The sequence below is a fragment of the Sinohyriopsis cumingii genome, chromosome 19, assembly GCF_028554795.1.
Source record: "Sinohyriopsis cumingii isolate HCF-2022 chromosome 19, ASM2855479v2, whole genome shotgun sequence".
In the NCBI taxonomy this organism is placed as follows: domain Eukaryota; kingdom Metazoa; phylum Mollusca; class Bivalvia; order Unionida; family Unionidae; genus Sinohyriopsis; species Sinohyriopsis cumingii.
In genome coordinates, this window is record NC_142979.1 from 68232108 (window position 1) to 68255612 (window position 23505).

The following is a 23505-nucleotide window of genomic DNA, read 5'->3' on the forward strand; positions in this document are numbered from 1 at the left end:
ATCTCATTGACCTTGTCAGTGGGAAAAAATATGATTAAATTGTACAGTTTATACTTTCTTGTAGTGAGTTTGGTGGGTGGAGAATGGTACATAACTGATTTGGTACAGACCCTGAACATATGATGTTACCAGTAAAATGAAATTAGAATGCAGAATGAATGCAAATGAAATACAGAATGAATGTAAATGAAATGCTGTATGCAATTTGAAGGAAACAAGACACAGTCATAAAAGACAGAATGATAAATAAAATGAAGTGAAACAAATAAATTTCATAAATAGACCTATTTGTCTGTTCATTTGTATTTCAGGCTATTGCTAAATTTCCATGCTGGAAAGCATATTTACATGATAGTTTGGAATGAGATTCTCTATTCTTTTCACCAACAGACTATATTTCAGGGGCCCCGAGTGGCCGAGTGGTCTAAAGCGCTCTCCGTTACGGATCACTGCCATCTCACCTCTGTCTGCATGGGTTCGAGTCTCGGATTCGGCCAATGTGGTTATGTGAGAAAGCTTGCCAGTAGCTTCTCGAGGGTCAGTGGTTCTTTCCCGGGTTTTCCCGAGTTCTTCCTCCACCATTAATACTGGCCGCCATGTATAGCCTATCGTGTGCTGAAAAATGGCGTTAAACCCTACAACAACAACAACAACAACTATATTTCACTACTGTAAAACCATGAAATTGCGCTGAGCACTAACATTGATGTAAAACCATCACTATCAGTGGTTGTATTACAACAGTATTTGTTTTTGAATTAACTGAAGTAAAAAAAAAAGATTTTCCTGACAAATATTATACAGCTGTATCTTGACATTGATTGCAATTGCAGTAATATTTTTTATTATTAAAAACTTTGTGGTTACTTATGAATTTGGTGTATTTTCTATTTGATTAAAGCACACTTTTCAAATGACCAGATAGTGTATGAAAGCAATAGTTATTTCCATTTAATACTGTGAAAATAGCAATCCTGACTTTTTGGTAAATGTTTTAAAAATGAATACAAATGAAATTAAGTAATGAATGGAACCAGTAGTAAACACAAAGCCAGAATGCATTTCTGAGATGGAAAATATCAAGATTGTAGCTGAAGTGCAAATGAGAAAGAAATGCATGTAAAATGCATAATTAATGCAGTTGAATGCAGATTTGGCAACATTGTCCTTTTCAGGATCTGTAAAAGGCAAGATATTCTGCAGAACCTTTGTGTAACTTACTGCTTCATTTACTTGTTCACTAATTCATTCCTCGCTTTCTCAATTACCTCCCAGTTGCATAGCAATTAACAGTCAGTCCTCTTTTCAGCTTATTGAAAGTTCATCTACAATTGAGAGGATTCTCGGTGTTCCTGGATATCGACAGGCTGCGAGCAGGGAAGTTTGATGAGAACTTGCTCCTTAATATCAAGATGGCTAAGCATTTTATTTTGGTCCTGACACCCAGTTCTCTGGATAGATGCATTGGGGACAATGATTGTCTAGACTGGGTACATAAGGTTAGTTGTAATTTGACAGACCTTCCTCCCATAGTGTTTACCTCCAGTATACAGTCACCTCCAAATGAACTTCTAGGTTTAATCACTGACTTTGAGAAGCAAACAGTGTTTAGGTTTCACTTTGACAGAGGTGCTGCCAGGGCACACACAGTGCATACAGTTTTTCTGAATATATGCGCTTGGAGAGCAGTGATTGCATGAGAACTCTCACAAATTAAAGTTGTGCATATGAAAATTTACTCTGTGCAGTTAGAATTTTATTTAACCTATCACCCTTATAAGTGCTTATCATGAAGCAAGTTGTGCCATTAGAGGATATCATATTGCTTACCACAATGTCGGTCTTTTTCAGGTAATCAGCTGTTTCCACATCTCATGATCTGGGTTCTTTGCTTGACATAAATGGATGTTAAACTAAATATGATTGGCACCTTGGTCTCTGGAGAAAGCATGATGTCATTGTTTGAACCTTGCATCAGGGAAGTTTTACAAATGTATGTTTTAAATACTGGCCACCTAGAAAACCCACAGTGACTGATTCCCAGCTTGATGCATCTTCAGATGACGATTTTATTCGAGAAATATTGGCTGGTGATAGTGATGATGACAATGGTTTTTAATTTTAAAGTTATGAAATATGTCAGGTTAAGTGTTAATGAAGATATCAGTGAGTGATTTTGATCCTAGAAATGATGATAAATATGAATATGATGTACATGCTGGATGGACAAAATTAGGTGGCATGCATATCAACCTCCCTTGCAGCAGTATTTCGAAATTAGATGTAAAAAAGGCAGATTACCAAACCTAATTAAGGTAAAGACAGCTTTAAAGAAGAGTGTAATTTTCATATCTTTCAGTAGCAATTTAGCCCTGTGGGATTTATTTGATTAAATTACCTCCATTTCAACAAACCGACTATGGCATTGATGGACTTAAATCCCTGAAACACATCATTATGGAACAGCCTATAAATATTGCATAGTACTCATTAAAATACTGATTCAAGAAAGTGAAACCTTGGCTGAGCTTATGTCAGTGACATTTTTTTTTTGGAGCAGAAGTATCCAACAGATAATACATGTGCCAGTGAGCTCAGGAAATTGTACATAACAAACATAAAGAACAGTTTCCAAACTTTTTCAAGCTAGCTATGCTTTTTTTTAATATGCTCCTTCAGGCAGCAGACTGCAAAAGCTGGCCTATCTTTTGAGATACCTCTAAGAACTCTGGTTGGTTTGTATGCCCCCACCATTAATATATCAGGGCATATTGCAATAGACATGCCTGTTGATTTTGCTTATCCATATGTAAACAAATCTTATTCATTGCACATATCCCAACATAAAAAATCTTGTACATTTCACATATCTCTAAATGAAAAAAATATTGTACATTTCACATATCCCTAGGTAAAAGAATCTTGTGCATACAACTATTTCATCCTTTTATGGAATTTGTTGAAGTTTGCCAGACATTATTTACATCAAGTGAAGGCATGCATACTATTGCATTTTGAAGGAAATATAAATTAATTCAGGTTTTAACTCTCCTTGCAAACCAAAGAACATGAAATGGTGTCATACATATCAATAATTATGAACACTTTAAACAAATAATAAAAAAATCATTTAATTGATAAATCATTCAATTTATCTGTCTATAAACAGTTGTAAGTTAGTTGTTCTTTATTCTAAATTATACTAGTGTTCATTTCCAGTTAATTGCAAGCAAGGTGTTATCTGTTATATATGGCATGAGTTGTGCCAAGCATGTATAAGACAGCATCTACCATGCTAATGGTTAGACACCTAGACCATGACAGTTTGGAGAATACAACATACATAAATTCGTTGTGTAATAACTGAATTATTTTTTCTTCAAATTGCTTGACATTTTATCAATCCACTAACAATATATTTTTAATAATTGGTTTTATAGATAATAGTATGCTAATTAATAGATATTATTAAAGAATGTAACACATTTTGCATTTACTAATTATATACTGACAGATACATTAAAACAATTTTTTTTATAATCTAAAAGATAAGGAACAATATTCATTATTTTATCAATTCAATCTTTTGAATATAAATAATGCATTATACATAATAAAATAATAATGAAACTGTTTTTCTCTATTTATTCAGAAAGTTCTTGTATTGCAACCATGCTAACTATATGACAGTATCTTGCAAATAAAAATCATTATTTGAAAATACATTCATTGTGAGTGAAAATGACAATCTTTTCACTAGCATGGTTTAGGGCTGTTCCATTTAAACATACATGGTACCCAGGGAAGATAGTTTTTTATAATTATATATCAGGGTTCATTGATGTCAAAGTTTTCATATTAAAGTGATAAGAAAATTCTAAATTGTATCTATGGGTGGTTACCCAACATTTAAAGTGCCTTCCCTGGGTCCCAGGTATGTTTTACTGGAACAGCCCTTACAAAAAGTATTATTAAAGCAAGTTATTGCTGTGTATACTATTTACCATCCACATCAATGCCTGTTTGTATCAATTATGACTGCATATGCCAAGTAAAGAAGTCCGGATGGTGAATAAACACAAATGGCAGTGAGCAATATACTCATTGTTTGAACTTACTGATAGGATATCAAATACAAATATTATTTTATTACAAAGCAAGCCGACCTCAGAAGCCAACTTCTTTTAAGTGTGCCTATTTTTTTTTAAATATAATCTTTTGGGTTTATATATATCAAAACAGCTGACACAGGGAAGCTGACTTTGGTTTCTTTTTCCTGGTATTCACAGGAATTTAAAAAATAAATTGAAACATTGGAACAATTTTTAAAGTGACACAATATAGTGCTTCATGCATGAATAGCGATGACCCAGTGTTACCCTGAAAATTTGGAGAATATAAAATCATTTGTCGAATTCATGAAGGCCAGAAGAGAAGATGATTTCCCTGACAAAATATGATCATTAACATGGATGAAATTCTAGTGCACTTTGATCTCACTCTTTGATGGAATGTTGATAAGATGGGGGGATAAAAGCATGAAAATTAGCATGACTGCTGCTGATTGAAAAAAAAATCTGACTTTAGTCCCTGCAGTTTCTGCTTCAGAAGATTTGTTGCCTCCAATGGTAATTTTTCATTGAATGAGGAAGCTACAAAATGTTTATGCACCAAAAGGATGGATCATACATGTACAGGAGAAGGGTTGGGTTGATAATAATAATGAGGACTTTGCATAGCGCCTAATCTTTAGAAGCTCTAAGTGCTTTACAACATTAGACAACATCTGTAAGATAAAAAACATATAATGATATGATTACATAAACAAACACCATGAAATTAGAAAACATTAAAAAACATGCTGAGAATATTTAAGGTAGGAAACATTATTAGGTCTTTAACTTTGTTCTTGCAGTCGAAATAAGTGAGTTTTGAGAGCTCTCTTGAATGTGATCACTGTGTCTTTGTGTCTAAGTTCAGTGGGTTGATGAGATGATGCTGCAGTGGATTAAAAAGGTTTTCTAAGTACACAGTTTTTTATTTTTTAAAATAAAGTTTAAAGTTGGAGTGCAGTTTTCGACAAATAATTTTTGAATGACTTAAAAAGAGTCACACAACTTAAGACTTGAAAAAAATTATGTGTCCCAGAACATACAGTGCATGAAAAAATTACGTAAAAAATTAATTGAAGGTTTCCAAACAAATACAGTGTCCCAACATATACAGCAAATATGGTATTTCCTTATTTAAGGAAAGGTTCTTGTTTTTTTCTTAACCTATAGAAAATAATGGGGTTTATTTTGTATTCTATTTCAGGAGATAGTGACAGCTCTAACAGCCAAATGTAATATTATCCCAATTTTAGACAACTGTGAATGGCCTGAACCAGAGAAACTTCCAGAAGATATGAGACCAATCTGCTTTTTCAATGGAATCAGGTATTTGTATTAACAGTACATTCTATCTCATCGGAGATGCAGACATGTGAGACATAGGTATTACTGGTGTAACTGTGTGTCATGTTCACAACACCAGTGTGAGGATTCTGTGTAATAGGTTTTATAAATCACATACAGTAAGAATATTTCTGACATTCCTATACATGTATGATTGTGTTTTCCAGGGTGGAACACAGGTGCTGTATGTGACCTTTATGTGAGTTGTGGACTATTTTGACCTTCATCTGCGAGTATAGTGTACACAAAGTAGCAAGAACTTCCCAGTCTCGATCACCAGTTTAACATTCATTCACAGAAGTAAATATAAACGTTAATTGTTACGCATCTATATACTAATTCAAGTAGTGGTCGAAGTTAAGTGTTTCATAATCAGGCTTTTTCACACTGATTGACCTAGTTATATGTACAGCTTCTTTTGTCCATTTTGTAAATCTTATTTTTTTAAGCATTCATATTCTCATTAATATTTTTGAAGGGTGAATGAATTCTAGATTAAAGATGTGTCAAGGACTATTTCATTATTTATTTGTATGTCTTGATTAATCTTATGGATAAAAGTTAGTTTCTGTTTTAGACATGTTCACATATATGTCATTGTACCAGCCATCTGCAATACATGCATTTGGATGGTGTGTATTACCATTGCCATGTAGCAGTTCCTTGCAAGCTAAAATATATTTAAATATCATTGAAACTTTACACTGAACTATTCAGTGTAAACCAAACTCTTTATGTTCTGTCTTACAGTAAGGAAATTTCAAAGGTATTCTGAAATTTGAAAATTACAGCAGTATTCACAGTAGATTATTTTTACTTCGTCCCTCATCTTTGGTTTTGTAATGTAAGAAACAAACTCCATCATTATGCTCCAACTTACACACTCAGGATCAAAATTTTGATTTTTATCTGACAGGATTCCGAACTTTGGTATAAATTTCCTATCATATATCAATGCATATGATGGATTGTATTAATCATTACACAGGTCATGGGTTTGTTGTGGTTGCTACCAGCATCAATTCCATTTTAACACAGTAGCTGGGGTCTGTAAGTGTTGACTACATTATGTACTTAAGAGCTTGATGACTGTATAGTAATAATTGAGTATATGCCAATTTATATAACAGTCAGGGTTCATACACCTCATGCATCATGAGAACTAATCACTACTGTGTAAGAATATTAATTATGATCTGTAAATTATAATTTTCTGAAACTTCACTGAATTATTTTCTAACACAAAAAATCAGGAGCCATGATGGGACTGTATTATATGCAGATATGTGTTATAACAAAGGATATTTGTGTTATGATAAAGTGAATTAATTTGTGTTATTACACAATGTATTAATATGTGTTATAACAAAGTGCATTATTTTGTGTTATTACAAAATGGGGGGTTCCCCAGTAGTTTCATTTTATGTGGTGGGTTTGGTTTGAACCTCTAACCTCACATAGTAGCTTAGCATTGTATCATCAGACCTATTTTCAGCCAACATCCCAAACTATTTATTATAATACTGTCCTGAATTTCAGGGATATATCTCTACATCTCCATTAAACATCAAACAGAGCATCAGACTCTTTGCAAGTATGACAGAAATCTGTATGCAAAATTGCAAAATCTTACCACTTCAAGTTAATGTCACAGGGAAAATATGTATGCCTATATCAGGTTTTGAACCTGGGAGCTTGTTTACATTAGTTCTATTACTTGAGTGGATTTGGTGGACACGTATGACCACTCCATGCTTCATCTTCACTAGTCAAGGTTCTAATATATTAATCCTATCTACACCTTGGCAGATCAAGCTGATATTTCTGTGCTTCTGGTCTGTGAATTTCATTGGATGCTGCAGCAAGCCACCACGTCCAATCAAAATTAAGTTGTTCAGATTTGAACACTGTTCCTTCATGATTTAGACAAAGGAAGCACAGAGCATGAATCAACTCACAAATAAGCAGTTTTCCACTGCTGGTCAGTATTTGTACAAATACTTTTCACTCAAATACACTTGTAATGGCTTCTGTCTGGTACATAGTTATACTTTCAATGTAAAACGTACAAATTATCCATTTGAAGTCAATTGCCTCCACCATTTGTGGCTGATGTTCAAAGCACCGCTGCTACACACTATTGGTTAGTTGGTATTACTGAGGGAGACAACTCATGAAATCCAATAGATGTCACTAGGACAAGGCAATCAAATATATGTTCAATCTGCCAAGGTGAAGATGGGGTCAACATATTGGAACCTTGGCTAGTGAAGATGTCCATGCTGTATCAGCACATTTAGAGTTTATTATGAAAACTCTTCTTCAGGATGTGCAAATCACAACTCAGATCGTCTAGCTATTGATTGTAAGTAATGAATAATTTTTTTGAAATACTTTGCATGCATGCTGAAGGATAGTCTTTCAATATGTATTTTTTATCTTGGAGGGATTTAAGAGTGGTTTGTTTATTTTATATTTTATTTTAGCATAATCAATAAGAATAACTGAAGAACGTGTGTATTTTGGCTTGTTCCATTCATCACTTAAACAGGAGAAAAAGAGTAATAACATTTTCTTTTTCTAGATTTCAGAAATATAACAAATTAAATATCTCTGAAGCACAATTTCCCCAAAGCAACTGGTTGGTTGGAAGTTTAATTGTTTTGATATTCACTGAAACCTCCATAGAAACAACTAAGATCAAATTGATGAACTTGAATAACTGTGTTAAAAAACTCAACACAAAAATAGCTATGAGACAGATTTTTTCAGGGGTACAAAATAGTATCACTGGTAAATTACTTGAAAGACTGAAAATTTGAAATACGCAAAAGAATCCTATATTACATGTCCTTACAGACCCTGGAACTGGTAAATTGGTAATTTTACTGAATGGGCATTTCATTTGCATTCTGCTTCCATCCAGTTTATGTTCCTTTTGCATTCCACTCCCATCAGTATTTCATTTGTCATCTTTCTGTTGTTTTGTTAGTGGTGTCAGAAGTGCATTTGGATTTTGCATTTATGACTGCTATCCATCATTTCCTTTCAAATGGAAATTTATTTACTGAAGTCAGTTGTTTTGTTTTTGAGAGTGTTACAGGGAGAGTAGTATATCATTTATCTTGAGTTATTGAAAGTGTGCTTTAATGAAATAGCAGATGCTAAAACAGCAGTTAACAGCAGTGAATTTACAATTAATTAAAGTATAACAGCAGACCTGCCAACTCTTATGATTATGCCATAAGTCTTACGAAAATTACCCTTAAAATACAGACTTACGGCATACTAGCAAAAACTATAGAAAAATGATCATTGCTGAAAAATCTGGATAATTGATTCATCTGTGTTTTATTTGGATCTGGGTTTCATCTTAGAATTAATGAAATTAGTCAGATAACTAGACTAACTTTAACTTTACAGCAGCACCCCAGACACTTATAACTATTTGTTCATGTGAAGCGTCCTCTTGATCAAACTGTCGATTATAGAATTTTTAAAAATGGCATCCAGAAAGCATTGCCTGTTTAAGATGAAAGGGAAAATAAGTGTTAATAATCAACACAGAATTTAAAAAGGAGTATTCAGATTCTTGAGAATGAAAGCTGGAAAGCAACCATTATGTTTATTGGACATCATGTGCCAATTTGAGTATGTCTTGTGTCGGGAGATATGATTGCTGTCATGTGAAATGAAAAAGAATTTCCCAAGAATTATGTCAAGTTGAGAGATAGCAACAAGCCATTGAGCTGGATAGGGTTTTGAAATAGAGTTTGTGCAACTGTTCTTGTGGTAAATAAAGTCTACATGTACTTTACAATCTTTTCAGTGGAATATAATGTTTATCATTGATGTGTCAAACTTTTAGTTACGTTTTCCAGCTTTACAGTAGCAGTTATATTTTTTTACACCTTACTGAAAACTGGTCAGTCTTACAGAAAAAGTCAACTGCCTTACTGAGACTGAATAGTATTTGTCAGCAATTATTCTTGTTTATTTTGTTGCATTGGGTTAAAGATTTTATAGTTGCAGTTGCCAGTCATGTCATTGGGTTAGTGGCCGTTGATTTTTATGTCTGCATCAACAAGAGCAGTGTCACAGCTTGTAAGCATTGGCAAGTTTTAAATGTAAAGAATATGTTTCTAGATTATCATGCAAGAAGTCTTTGAACTTTAAAAGTTTAGGAGAAGCTTGATTTTGAGATCCTTTGTGGGAATACATTTGTATTTCATTCTGTTTTCATTTGTCACTCATCCTGCATTAAGCATTTTGCATTTGCACTGTTTTCTGGAAATTGTATTTTTAATTTCATTTGCATTTATTCTTAGATCGGCCCGGATTGGTCATTATTGTGCCATTGGACAAGACACTTGTCTCCAGTTGTCCTGGCACTGAGTAATCTATTTGTACTGCTGTGCCATAAAACCAATACTTTCATTCAGTATTTCATTTTCTGTTCATTCTGAATTATGTTAACTTTGCATTTGCAATCGATCTTCACTTGTACATCATTATGTTTCTATTTCAATGCTGAATTACACATTTCTGGGTCTGTGATGAATAAGGAACTGAGGGTGGTGCAATATAATTCCAGTATTTTCATTGCCAGATGCAGAAAGTTTAGTCATTACTTTATACAGCAATATGTTTTTACAAGAACTACTTCTGCCATGGTTGCGAAAACAACTGAAATAATCATTACAACAGTGATGCATTCAGTCAGACATAGAAAAACTTACACAGTAATTTTCTTTCAAAATGTGATAGAATTACAAAATACAGTAGACATAGATTTATAATCAAAGAAACATACTTTATTACATATAGATTATCACCAAGGCATATATTATTTGGAATATGCACATTTTTTGTAGGTGATTGCATTGTTTTGCTGTTGATACACATAATGATTATTTGGATGCTGAAAAGTGTAAAGAAATGTAACGAGTAAATATCAATATATCTTGGCTTTGTTTGGAAAGAATGTGGTATAGTGTATTTACTAAGGAGTAAACTTTGACTATAGTATATTCTTACTTTGGGTTGGTTGGGGGCATTCATTGCTCTTCAGTCTTACTTTGGGTTGGTTGGGGGCATTCGTTGCACTTCAATCTTACTTTGGGTTGGTTGGGGGCATTCATTGCTCTTCAAGCAATAATGGAAACCAAACCTTTATCTTTTTCCATTGAGTATATTTGGTAAGGCCTGGATTATTTGCAGAATGAATTATTGAAATTATTTTTTTGAATATTTTCTGAACTATATCATCAGACTTTCAAACATTTGTTAAGGATTTAAAAAGTTTAAGGTGCTATAGTTTAGGCCCATCATAGTGTAGAAGTAAATGTCAAGAATTGTTTTTGTTCAAGAAAACAGAATCTGCAGAATAACTATTAATAAGGTCACACATGTGTATAATGACCAGTCAGAGTACTGTATAATGACCGGTCAGAATACTGTATAATGATCAGTCAGAGTACCACATGGAATTAGTCTTTATGAAAGAGTGGTGTTTGTATGCTGTATTATTACTTGCAATGTGTGCATTAAAATTATCATTTTGGAAAATGATTGTTGTCACATATAGGTTTTAACATGGGCAGCCATAATAGGTTTCATCACATCCACTCTTATTATTCTGAATAACTAACATCTGATTATGTAGTTCCATTATTTAGATATTGTGATAAATATTGTGATAAACATAACTTTGATGAAATCTCTAAAAAAAATTTATGGGTGTTAATGGAGGATATGTATTCGTTTTGCTTGCTAGATGGGTGCATGACTATCAGGAGGCATGTATTAGCAAACTGGAATGCTTTTTGAACGGGACCTTAAAATCTCAACCTGAAAGAATGCCAATATTTCGCTCAACATCATCAACAGCTTCGCTGTCACAGATGCGCAACGAAAGCTTTGACAGATCAAGTTTAGCAGTTCCAAATGAAGCGAAGCTGAAGCCACAGAAATTGGTGGATAAAGCCTCATCAGTGAGAAATTTAATAACACTGCTTGAGTTCTATTAGGAAAGGGAATCTGCACGAGTTTTGAAGGTGTGGTACTTATATACCATCTCATTTGACCTGTTTTTGTTTTGGCATTTCATTCTGTTCTCTTTTTGCTGCTAGTTGCATCATTTCAGATTATTTTGCTTTTAATTTGATATTCACTTTTCACTGTACTCTTATATACAGGTTTTGTTGTTCTCAGTGCATGAAAACGTATCTTAGTGTGTCAAACATTCATATAGTTGTAGTAATTCATTGAAGAGAAATCTCTTCTGTTCAGTAAATTTGTATGTTTCTGTATTGTATGTATCTGTATGATAATATTTCTCTTTTACATACATTCTTTTTTATCTGTTTAGTTTGATTTCAGGTGTTGATACTCACACCTTTTTAAACTTCACTGATATGGTGCAAAAAGTGTTGGTGTTGTATGTTGATAAATTTGTTTACTCTAATAGGTTTGTGCACATCGTTTGGAGTAAATGTTTGGCATGTTACCTCTGTGCAATTTAGTTACTCTTTCTTCCTAAGTTAGTAGTTGTTTATCTGTCCTTACGCCAGAAGCTGCCTGCTTGGTTTTTGCCCATCAATGTGTTTCATTGTAAACCATACTTGTTAATGCAGTTTCATCTTTTATGCAATCGGTTGGTTTTCTAATTGAATATTTATTAGCTGTCTATATTGCTTACCTTTCAATCACCTCTTGAAACAAACATTACTCATTACTCATACTAGTTAGGATTATATTCAGTAGGTAGGATAATTGTACATTAGGTAGGATAATTGTACAATAGGTTTAATTGCAGTAGAATTATTATATAGTAGGTAGGATTTTTGTACAATAAGAGGTATTACAATAGAATTATAAAATTGGTAGGATTACAATTGAATTACTATACAGTAGGTAGGATTATTTGTACAGCTGGTAGAATTATTATACATGGCAGAATCAGGATCTTTATTGTATGCAGTTTGACTTGACTTATAAGTGAGTATATATGGTACATGAGTCTCTTTAAAGGTGAGCATGTGCAGCTACTGCAATTAATAGGCAGTTACTGCATTTAAGACAGAAGCGGTATTCATAATGTTTAAAGTGAAGATGAAGAAACGTACTGAAAAACTGGCAGTATTGTGTGTGTCATCTCAAACCACTCAGTATAGTTGAATGGGCAGGATTCCAAAGTTGTGTGCTGAATTATATGCCAGATAAAATAACAAAATTTCTAAATATAATCCTTATTGCTATGCAGTTAGACTAACTTCAGAGATGACCCCCTTCTGCTGTCTAACCATCTGGTTGGTGTCAGAACCAAGTAGCTGACTATATTGGTGGCAGTAAAATGTATTTTTTTTGCATAGACATTAATGCTAACTGACTTCCAAGAATGTGAGCTGTTCATGAATATTTTAGGAGAAGATTAAGAAAATATCCGTAATTGTTCACTTGTTGATTATTGGTGACTGAATTTAGACATTTCTGCATTCTGTCTATCAGGAAATATTGTGGTTGGTTTGACACTTTTGTAACAATGTAGTTATCAGATATACTTTTTATCTACATGTACAAACTGATGGCTAAGAAAATTTATATAATAGAACAGATTTAACTCAGTTAGGTATGGAAGTAAAAGTTTAATTCTGGCTTTAATCTTAATAACAAAAATTTCATTTATGGAATGATTAGAGCAGTGAGTCAATGCATATTTTCTACTATGTCTTGTTGGAGTTACTAGATACATGTAGCAGTTGTTCTGTCAAAATTTGAGCAGAAGCTTAGGTGAACAGTTTTATATATATATATATATATATATAATCTGACAAACTGCAACAAGATATCTTGGATGCATCCACATTTCAAGCACTGTCATCTCTTTGACTTTATGACTATATCATTATCAGGAGAAGAGACAGGCAGGATGTCTAAGTGATGACAACCATGAGAAGTGCAGAATGCTGGACTGATCGCAGGCTTATATTTTCCAAGTTCAGTATTTGGATTTAGCTAGATGATGATGACAAGGCAAAAATGTGCCCCAAAAGCTCATTGACTCCAAATTGGTAGAGGAGAATGTAAACAAGTTCTTTTTGAAGAACTGTGCAGCTAACTAGTTATAATTTAGCCAAACCTTGAGAAAGCTAAGAAAAACAGGGCATCCATCAGATACACCATCTACTCCTCTGCATCCAGAACCCTTGGTCACACCAAACATAAGCATCAATATTGGTTTGATGTGAATGTTACTGATATATGGAGACTACTGAATGAGAAACAGACTCCAAAAAGCCTGTTTAGAAGACATGATTTCATCATCTAAGAAGGTAGCCTTCAAGAGCATCTATGGGACTGACAGTCAAATGCATGCTGACAGAGTTGCGATACCCTTGGCTGTGCAGCAAGACAGAATTCATTCAGTCCTATGTAGACAGGAAAAACATGAAGATTTCTGTGATATTCTGAAGACAATCTGTGGGCTACAATCATTGGGTACATCTTTATTACTGATTACTGCTGGCACCATGCTGCTCACTGAAAAATTAAAGACACTACAAGTCATCCTTGAAATACTTCAATATTTATCCTGAGTCTTGGAAAGATCTTGCACAGGATTGTTAAATTTGGTGCAGTCTCAGCCATATTGAAATTATAGCAAGCAGTGTAAATCTTAGAACTGCAGCATATCCTCTGTTGATGAAGCAACTCAAAACAGCATTTCCTATCCAGTGTGCCACAGGCAATTAAGAGCACGAATTGGTCTGACAAGCTGCTCATCTGGTCAGAGAAATGAAACCAGTTTGAAATATCATGGTCATCTTCAACAAGTGAACCAAACAGGACCATAGTCATCTTTGAACTTAATGACAAGCAACATACAGTATATAGGACTAATCTACAATGGTTAGAATTATGTCATTTAATGGATTATAACACAGTTGTCGAATTATGATGTAGTAGGTAGGATTACTTTGCAATAGGTAAAATTATTATTGAGTATTTATGTTTATCTCATCTAGGTATGATTATTATGCAGTAGTCAGGATTATTATTCGATAGGTATGATTACTGTTCAATAAGTAAGATTACTGGTAATTATACAGTAGGTATGATTACTGCACAATAGGTAGGACTGTTAATACTAAAGTAGGGCTTGAAAATAGGACTCTATTTCCTCTAACCCTCAGGATCTGTTGCTCTTGCCTTAATTTCTCCTTCAAAAACGTTCCCTGATCACATTAACGTTAGGAATATAAGCCTGCTACCTCTCGAATCCAGCCCTACTAAAAGACGAAAATTCGTCTTTTCAGTCTATCTTATATAGACCAAAGGGCAATAACTCTTGCCCCTTACCTCCCCTTGCCACCGCCACGTGTCGCTAGTTTTTAAGCTTCGCTTGTACTGATGACACGTACATTATACCTCCAAACAATCCAAGCCATCTTAGCGTTAAATTGGACCATCCGAAGTTAAATTTGGATTTATTGCGTTGGACAATCATTCTTCTACAGGTTGTATACATTATTTTAACAATTTTTCTCAAAATTGAGTGACTTTGTCACCCTTACGGATTTCGTTTACTGAAGACCATGTTACACACGCTATCACGGAACTCGTGTTGTTAATTAAGAGTTAACGTGACACTGACTAATTTCGCTTACTCCGTTAGTAACGGTTGTGGTATTAGCGAATTAATAACATGCTGAATTGCTAATTTGTGCTTTGTTTTCTTTTCTTGTGTCGTTTCAGTAGAAATGTCAACCAAATGCATGAAATGCAAAAAGTTCAAAGCAAAAGAAGACAACCATGACTCTTGTATTGTATGTACCAAGTGTACATCATCTATACCATGCAGCACGTGTAATACTTGGACAGAGCAAACGTGGGCTGATGTAGTCCAGAAGGCAGCAAAAGGGAGGGATAGACGAAATAAGTCGAAGAAAGATAGCATTGATGTCCTCAGTATACATCCAAAGACACCCTCCATTGCGAGCCTTGTGGGGGACGTTGGGGTCCCCCCTTCACCTAAAGTTCGTTGTTTGCAACCGTCAGCCACAGTAACATCAGCGGCAATGGAGGGAAATAATGTTGACAGGGTACTACAGTCCAACTTTGAACAGATGCATCGTTTGGTCCAGGAAACGACGATGCAGCTATTGACATCATACCAGATACTACCCTTATTTCCCTCTCTCGCTAACACAGCTTTGTCTGACCCTTTGGGGGAATGTTCCCCCAATTTTAGGCTGCCCAGTGGGCATAAGTCCCCCCGCATGTCCGAGCATGGCCTTCGGGCCTGTAAGTCAGGACGCATGGGGTTTTTACTGGATCCATCGGATCCATTTCTTTATACAACCTCTACGTCACTGGCCGTCCAACTGTCCCAGCATGGGGACCCAATTGGTAAAACGATCTGACCAAACATGACTTCCGGGATTTTAGTGATAAATCCATCCGTCAAGCGGTACCGCCGGCAACATACCAATACTATGGCGGAGATTTTAGTGAGAAATCTGTCCGTCCAGCCAGGCCATTGGAGCAGCCGGTACCGGTGATAGCAGGACCGTCGCCAACATTCAGACCGACCACAAGCCAGACAAACCAGCCGGCAGGGCCGGCCGTCCATATGTTCACGGCTTATCCACAAGGGAGAGTTAGTGACAGTGTTAAGGATGACGGAATCGCGTCATCTATGCCACCTGGTATGCTCTATCCGGAAATGCAAGCTATTACAGAACATGACTCGGCACACAGTGAGGGTGACGAAACTCCTGCAAATCAGGCGTACACAGATCCAACCATGGAACGGACTGAGTTTGGCTTCAAGGCGGCAGTGGAAGAAATTTATAGGGTTTTGGCAATTTCAGAATGCCCTCCACTTCCTACCGCCACTCAAGACTACAAAGTTAAGGCGTCTGTAGATCTTGACGGGGAGGAAGAGACGCCGTCCTTCTGGCTCCTTCCCCAGTCGGCAAAAATTAAGGAGATCAACGATCGTCTATCAGGACGAATAGGTGATCTGGGGAATGCTAAGGCGTTCTTTTCAGAAAGCCAAATACCAGCGACATTCTCGGGTCGCTGGTACAAAACTCATTCAGACGCCTTTAGTCAGGATCTTCCGGCCCTGGACAAAAATATGGCAGCAGTTCACATGTCTGCTCCACTGTTTTACAAAGTGGACAAAAATGTGTTCCATGCCACATCAAAGCTAGTCCGGAACGTAGTCACTACATCTTCAATGTTAGACTTGGCTTCATTAGCCATTTTCCGACTAGCAGAAAAATCCGACAATGACCACGCTTGGGAAGCGACGGCCTGGATTGCTAGAGTTATTAACAGGGCAGCTCACCATTCCATGGCTAATGCGTTGACTGCTTCTGCCAACTTAGACCTGATACGACGTGACGCATGTCTGCGGTCCACATCGCTCAAGCCCCATCATACTCTGGCTTTACGGATGACTCCGTTTGGGTCGCCTTTACTCTTTGGAGGAAAAATTGAAGAAGTTCAGAAACAGGCAGCTCAGGAACTGCCCCTCCAACTCGCCGCCCAGCCCTCGCAGGCGTTTAGAAAAAATCAGCCCCTGCCACAGTGGAGGGATGATTGGCGGACCAGGGACAAGGGATCTTTACAATCAAATGTGCAGTATAGATCCCAACCCAATGCCAGGAGACAACAGTCTAATCAAGCTAGGAGGCAACCATACAGAGGCGGTAAGAAACAAAGTTTCTCTGTCTTCAAGCCTCCTAACTCTAAAAATTGACATACCCTCTCCACCACCCGCGGACAGCCTACCTGTGGGCGGCCGCCTCCTGCAATTTCAGGACCACTGGACCACCTGTTTTCCTCAGAACGATTGCTTGATCCAGGTCATTTCGGAGGGACTTCGGATTTCATTTATCCAACCCCCTCCCCTGTCCTCCTGTCCCCTCTTCACGGACGTACCGTCCGATCAGGAGAAGGATACCTTTCTACAACAGGAGATACGGTCGCTCATAGAAAAACGGGCGGTGGAGATTGTGAATAACCCACAATCGCCGGGGTTTTATTCCAGGCTGTTTCTTATCCAGAAGGCAAACGGCAAGTTGAGGCCGATCATCGACCTGAGTTGCCTCAACCAATACATTTTACCACCGAAATTAAAGATGGAAACGGCGAGATCAATCTGTCTTTCCATCTGGCGGGACGAGTATGCCGTCAGTCTAGATATGACCGACGCATATTTTCACGTCCCTATCCACCCCGCGTCACGGAAATTTCTCCGATTCGCTTACCGCGACGTGGTTTATCAGTTCCAGGTCCTACCCTTTGGCCTCAACATCAGCCCTTGGGCTTTTACCAAGGTTATGAATTGCGTCGTCACCTTGTTCCGCTCGACTTCATCTACAGGGACGGCAGTGTACTTGGACGACATCCTCCAGAAACATATGGTAAGTTCTATTCTGCTCAAAGGCAGAAATGATCTTTTAGCACTTTTAGATCATCTAGGCTTTCTCGTGAACTGGAAAAAGTCCGATCTCCGTCCATCTCAGCGTTTTGTCCATCTGGGTATGGAGTTTCTCACCGATCTGAAGCTGGTACAGCTTCCTCGCGCTCGCGTAATCCGGATCGTCGAACTCTTCGAGTCCGTTTCCACCAGGAAGTTGATTTCAGCGAGAGAATTATTGCAACTCCTCGGATTATTCAATGCGGTGGCAGACTTGATCCCGCTTGGCCATCTTTTTATGCGTCCCTTACAAATGACGTTACTGGCACAATGGCGCCCCTTTTCAAGTCCCCTCAATCAAACAATAATGACCACGCCATCAATGCCTTTCATTTCTGGAAGGATCAACTCTCAGGAAAAACTGTCCTCATTATGTCAGACAACTCTGTGGTGGTGACTTACCTCCTCAAACAAGGGGGCACCAAATCACCAGACCTGTGCATTCTGATCTGGCAGTTTCTACGTTGGTGCAACAACCTCCACATCAACGTACAAATCAGACACATTCCCGGCAGACTCAATGTCTTGGCCGACACTATCCAGGAAAGGTCAAGTCATTCACACAGAATGGTCACTCCATCAATCAGTCTTTCTTTTCTTCGGATTTGCACACTTTGGGGGCGTCTGATGATCGATTTTTTTGCGACAAGGTGGAATTGCAAGTTGCCCACCTTCGTCTCTCCGGTTCCAGACCCAGAGGCTTGGGCTGTGGATGCTCTGTCAATCAGCTGGGAGGGGTTGTGGGCATTCGCCTACCCTCCCACAGTTTTGGTACCAAAAATAATCAAGAGGTTAAGGGGTCAGAACTGTCGGATGATTCTGATTGCCCCTCTCAGATGGAACAAGTCCTGGGTTACCGATCTACTCGATCTAGCGATAGATCTACCCAGAAAGATTCCAACCAGCCCAAATCTTCTCAAACAACCGCGGTCACGGGTGTTCCACCCCTGCCCGGATCATCATCATCTTCACGCTTGGCTCTTGTCCGGGCAGCCTTGCGAGACAAACAATTTAAACCTTCGATTGTGGAGAGAATCTCAAGAGCAAGAAGGCCCTCCACTCTGAAGGCTTACGAGGGAAAGTGGCGTGTTTTCAGGGACTGGTGCCATATCAATAACATCGTCCCTTTGAGTGTCTCAATCCCTCAACTGGCTGACTTTTTTCTCTGGCTTTTCGAGGAGAAACAGTTGGCCCCAATTACTATCAGACACATTCCACCATCATGATAGATGTGACATTGGACATAACAAAGATCTATCAGATCTTTTAGCCAATTTTGATTTCAATCGACCAAAATCCCTCACCCTGTTTCCAAAATGGAATCTGTCCTGGGTTTTAACATGGCTCAATTCAGACAAATTTGAACCTTTAGGCCACACTTCATTAAAGCTACTATCATACAAAACATGTTTCTTGATAGCCTTAGTTTCAGCATGCAGGGTGAGTGAGTTACATGCCCTTTTCAGTGACCCAAACTTTCTTCAGTTCAGATCAGATGGTTCGGTGGTCCTCCTGACGCAGCCAGGCTTTGTAGCCAAAAATAGGTTACCATCCATTGGCAGTCAAAGAATTGTCATTCACTCGCTCTCTTCTATAGATAAATCAAGAGCAGCAGCCATTGCAAGATCCTGTTCGTGCACTCAAGCACTATTTAAAATGCACAGAGGCATGTCGGGACACACGTAAGCTCCTCTTTCTTCCGGTCAAAGCTGGTAAACAGGATATCACCCCTCAAGCCCTTGCTTCATGGCTGAAGTGGGTTATACGCTCAGCATACTCTGAGGTCTCACAAGATCAGAGTCGCCTCATGAAGATTACGGCTCATGAGATAAGAGCAATCTCAGCGAGCCTGGCATTCAAACACAATGTTTCGATCCGAGATATAATAGAAGCTGTTGGCTGGCATGCAGAGTCAACCTTCTCCAGTTTTTATCTCAGAGATTTGGCTTCTCAGAGGCAAACCTTGAATCTGGTAGGTCCGGTGTCGGCAGCCCAGATGACCACCAGACCCATTTAAAACAATCAGCACAGCCTATCAGCTTCGCTGGATTCGCCAGTGAAATTTCGTAGGTAAGAAGATTTCAATAACTATCTTCTTAACCGAATATAGGGGTCACATATCATGTGACCCTAGGCTGTGTTGCTGATGAAATTAGGAGAACGGGTTATCGTTCAAATGGGGAATCCAGCCATCATTCCCTAGAAGGTACCCGGGGTGGAGGTAGGATGCTCAGCATTCCCTCCTCCTATTACTTATTCTCTTAATGTTAATGTGATCGGGGAACGTATTTAAAGGAGAAAGCAAATTTTTAGTAAATTATGTTTCTCCGAGAATACTTACCCGATCACATTACTTAAAAACCCTCCCAACCACCCCGCTATGCGAGCATCCTCGTATAATATATATCGCTCAGCTTAAAAAACTAGCGACACCTGGCAGTGGCAAGGGGAGGTAAGGGGCAAGAGTTATTGCCCTTTGGTCTATATAAGATAGACCGAAAAGACGAATTTTCGTCTTTTAGTAGGGCTGGATTCAAGAGGTAGCAGGCTTATATTCCTAACGTTAATGTGATCGGGTAAGTATTCTCGGAGAAACATAATTTACTAAAAATTTGCTTTCACTGTTCCTATGAAAATCAAATAGAAGTCTGTTCAGTTTCTTTAAAATTATTATTCTTAACACCAACTCAAAACAACAGCTGTACTGTATATCACAAACAAGGCTTTTTGAAGGTTAAACGTTCATACTCATTTCATGTATGTGATTCGTCATCAGATTTTAGTCTAAAAGGCCTAGTCTTTGATCTACTCTTTCTTGGTGCAGCAGCATGCCACAGCTGGATGGCATCACTTGCGTTATAATCCTTGATGTCTCTTGAGTACCATCATTAGTGTGACTTCAGGAAAAATTTATGAAAGTTTTCACACCCATCAGTGAATTATAATGAAATACCCAGAACACTTTTGTATTTATCTTAATACTGGTGCAGAAAGACATCACAACCTGTTCTGGGTCATATGTCAGCTATTTGTGTGCATTTACTGAGCATTTCAGGTAGCTTCTTAGTCTCTTTTCTTGATCCTGTTTATGGTCATGATCTCTTCATCATCTAATTTCTGATGTTTTGATGGTGGCTACACACTTTGACAAAACTTCCACATCATTTTTTGAACTTTATCTTTAGGTGCATCATATGCCTATTATTGTGCTGATGTGCGGCCAGATACTACTACATACATGTACATACTTGTATACTTTGCAGTTGTCAACACACAATGCTTTAAATGTTCATCAACTGTTTACAATGATATAAACATTAAAACACATTATTTGGTATTATTCTAGATAATTCATTGAGTGTTTGGCTAATATCAGTCTGTTATTCTATATCATCTTCTTAACATCGATTTTGAAATTGATGTTTGGGACCAGTATACCAGGCTAGTTCCAAGCACTTTAAATCTATTTTGTCAGTACAGGTAAACCACCAATTTTCCGGCAGCGGATGGTCTGGCACCTCTTTTAATCTGGACAAAATTATGAGAGGGCACTTGAAATTAGTTACTGGGCACTCACTCACTTGGATTGTTTACACTGCAGTTGTTGGTGGTGATACTTGTATTTTTTGCAATTCTTAGCTTATTTTACTTACATTTAACCCTAGCTTGGCTTTTAAGGAAGATGCAAGTGTCATTGGTGGTGTCAAGCATAAACACCAGTCAGTATCGATGCAAGATAAAGTAGAACTGTTGAAAAAACTGGACTGTGGTGTTTCCGTGCGAAAGCTTTGTAACACATTTGGTATTTGTTCATCAACTGTTTATGATATAAAGAAGCACAGGAAGAAAATATTGAAATTCTGTTCAGATAGTGATTCCAAGAAGCAAATGAACATTAGAAAAGCTGTGAAAGATGGTAAGAGTACTGAGCATGACCAAGTGATGGTGGAATGGCTTTGACAACATTGGAGTGATGGAGTTGATTTGTCTGGCAGGATGGTAATGGACCAGGCTCAGTTGTTTCATAAATAATTTAAAATAGAACATGAGTGTGACTATAGTGAATGATGGCTTCAAAGGTTCAAGAAGTGTCATAGAATTTCCATGCATAAAGTGTGTGGAGAAAAATGGTCTGCAGACCATGAAGGAGCTGCCAAGTATGTGGACAAATTTCAGAAGCTTGCAATTGATGAGCACTGCAGTCCTGAGCAGGTGTATAATGCAGATAAAACTGCATTATATGTGTGGTGCATGACCTCAGTCGGTCTGGCAAAACTGTTAATCTCGCAAGGCTTCGGAACCAAGGGTGCCGTAAAATTAGTGGTTTACTTCTAATAACCTTAATTCACTTGATGGCTGGAAAAACACTGGTCTGTTTTTGCAGCTGGATTTATTGTGCTTCCACAAATGCAGAATGTTGGTAGTTTTAAAATTGAACTTAAATCCCCATTGATGGGATAATGTCATTGTTCCACACTTGAACCAAACATGGCCAGCTGTCTTTTGTTTCATGCAGTTAGCAAACAGTGTCAGCATTTCATGTGTTCACACAACCATCAAAATGCAAACATGTTAAATAGATTGAAAAACAATAGGATCATTCCTTTAATTGAAACTCACTCATGTATGAACCAGCTTCAACCAATAGACTTTGTAATAAATAACGACTTCAAAGAAAAATTAAAAATCACATTTCCACAACTTGTATGCTAAATGGATAATGGATACCATCAGGGAGAAAGGAAGACATCACTGGTGAAAATCAGTTCAGTGCAATAGTGGACCATAGAACCTCATCAATGAAGCCAATTCATGCAGAAAGACAATTCATGCAGGAAGCCAATTCATGCAGAAGTTAATTCGTGCAGAAAGCCAAGTCATGCAGAAACCCAATTCATGCAGAAAGTCAATTTATGCAGAATGGATAGTTGCTGCTCATGAAAAAATGTGTGAAAGATCAGACCTAATTATCCATGGTTTGGAGAATATTGGATTTGTTTAATTTAACAGTTTCAGAATCATTTACTTGATAGACATTTGTGTGTACCAGCAGACTTAATTGACACAATGTAGATTCAGTGGTTTTTTTCTTCTTTTGAAAGTCAGTGAAGTGTGAACTTTATTACTTTGCTGTAATTACCACATATATTCGCATATAAGCCCATTCATGTATAAGCCGACCCCCAAACTGAACAGGAATAAACACTAAAAAGTGCATGACCTGCATATAAGCCGACCTACAACTCTGAGACATCTCAAGATGCACGAGGTAAGTTCTAAATGGATTTATTTAGGCAAACTTATATTTAAAAATATCACATGTATGCTTATCTCAAGTTTGGCATGCATGATTATTTGAAAAACGTATATACTTGTTTGAAAAGTAGTTTATTAATTATCTGTTTTCTCATTGTTTCTGCCTAATTTAGATTTGTGTATAATTTGATCTAATGATGACATGAATTTAGCATTCGCGAGTTGCTGTAACACTACCTCTCCCTTTGGACTCGATTGTTGTTTGTTTATGCATTATTACATTGGACATTCTATATCAGT

At 37.2% G+C, this 23505-nt stretch overlaps 1 protein-coding gene across 5 annotated transcripts in view; it reads left to right on the forward strand.

The window, feature by feature from the left end:
* Positions 1-23505, forward strand: part of LOC149775888 (NAD(+) hydrolase SARM1-like) — a 100965-nt gene that overhangs the window by 61103 nt on the left and 16357 nt on the right. For 3 of the 5 annotated variants that reach the window (XM_089944028.1, XM_089944030.1, XM_089944029.1), the window contains 3 exons: positions 1310-1499; positions 5317-5438; positions 11233-11512. In XM_089944028.1, the coding sequence (XP_089800154.1) occupies positions 1310-1499; positions 5317-5438; positions 11233-11485 (565 nt within the window). In that variant the 3' untranslated portion in view covers positions 11486-11512. The remainder of the gene's footprint in view (positions 1-1309; positions 1500-5316; positions 5439-11232; positions 11513-23505) is intronic. The other 2 variants (XM_089944031.1, XM_089944032.1) reach the window with 1 other exon arrangement.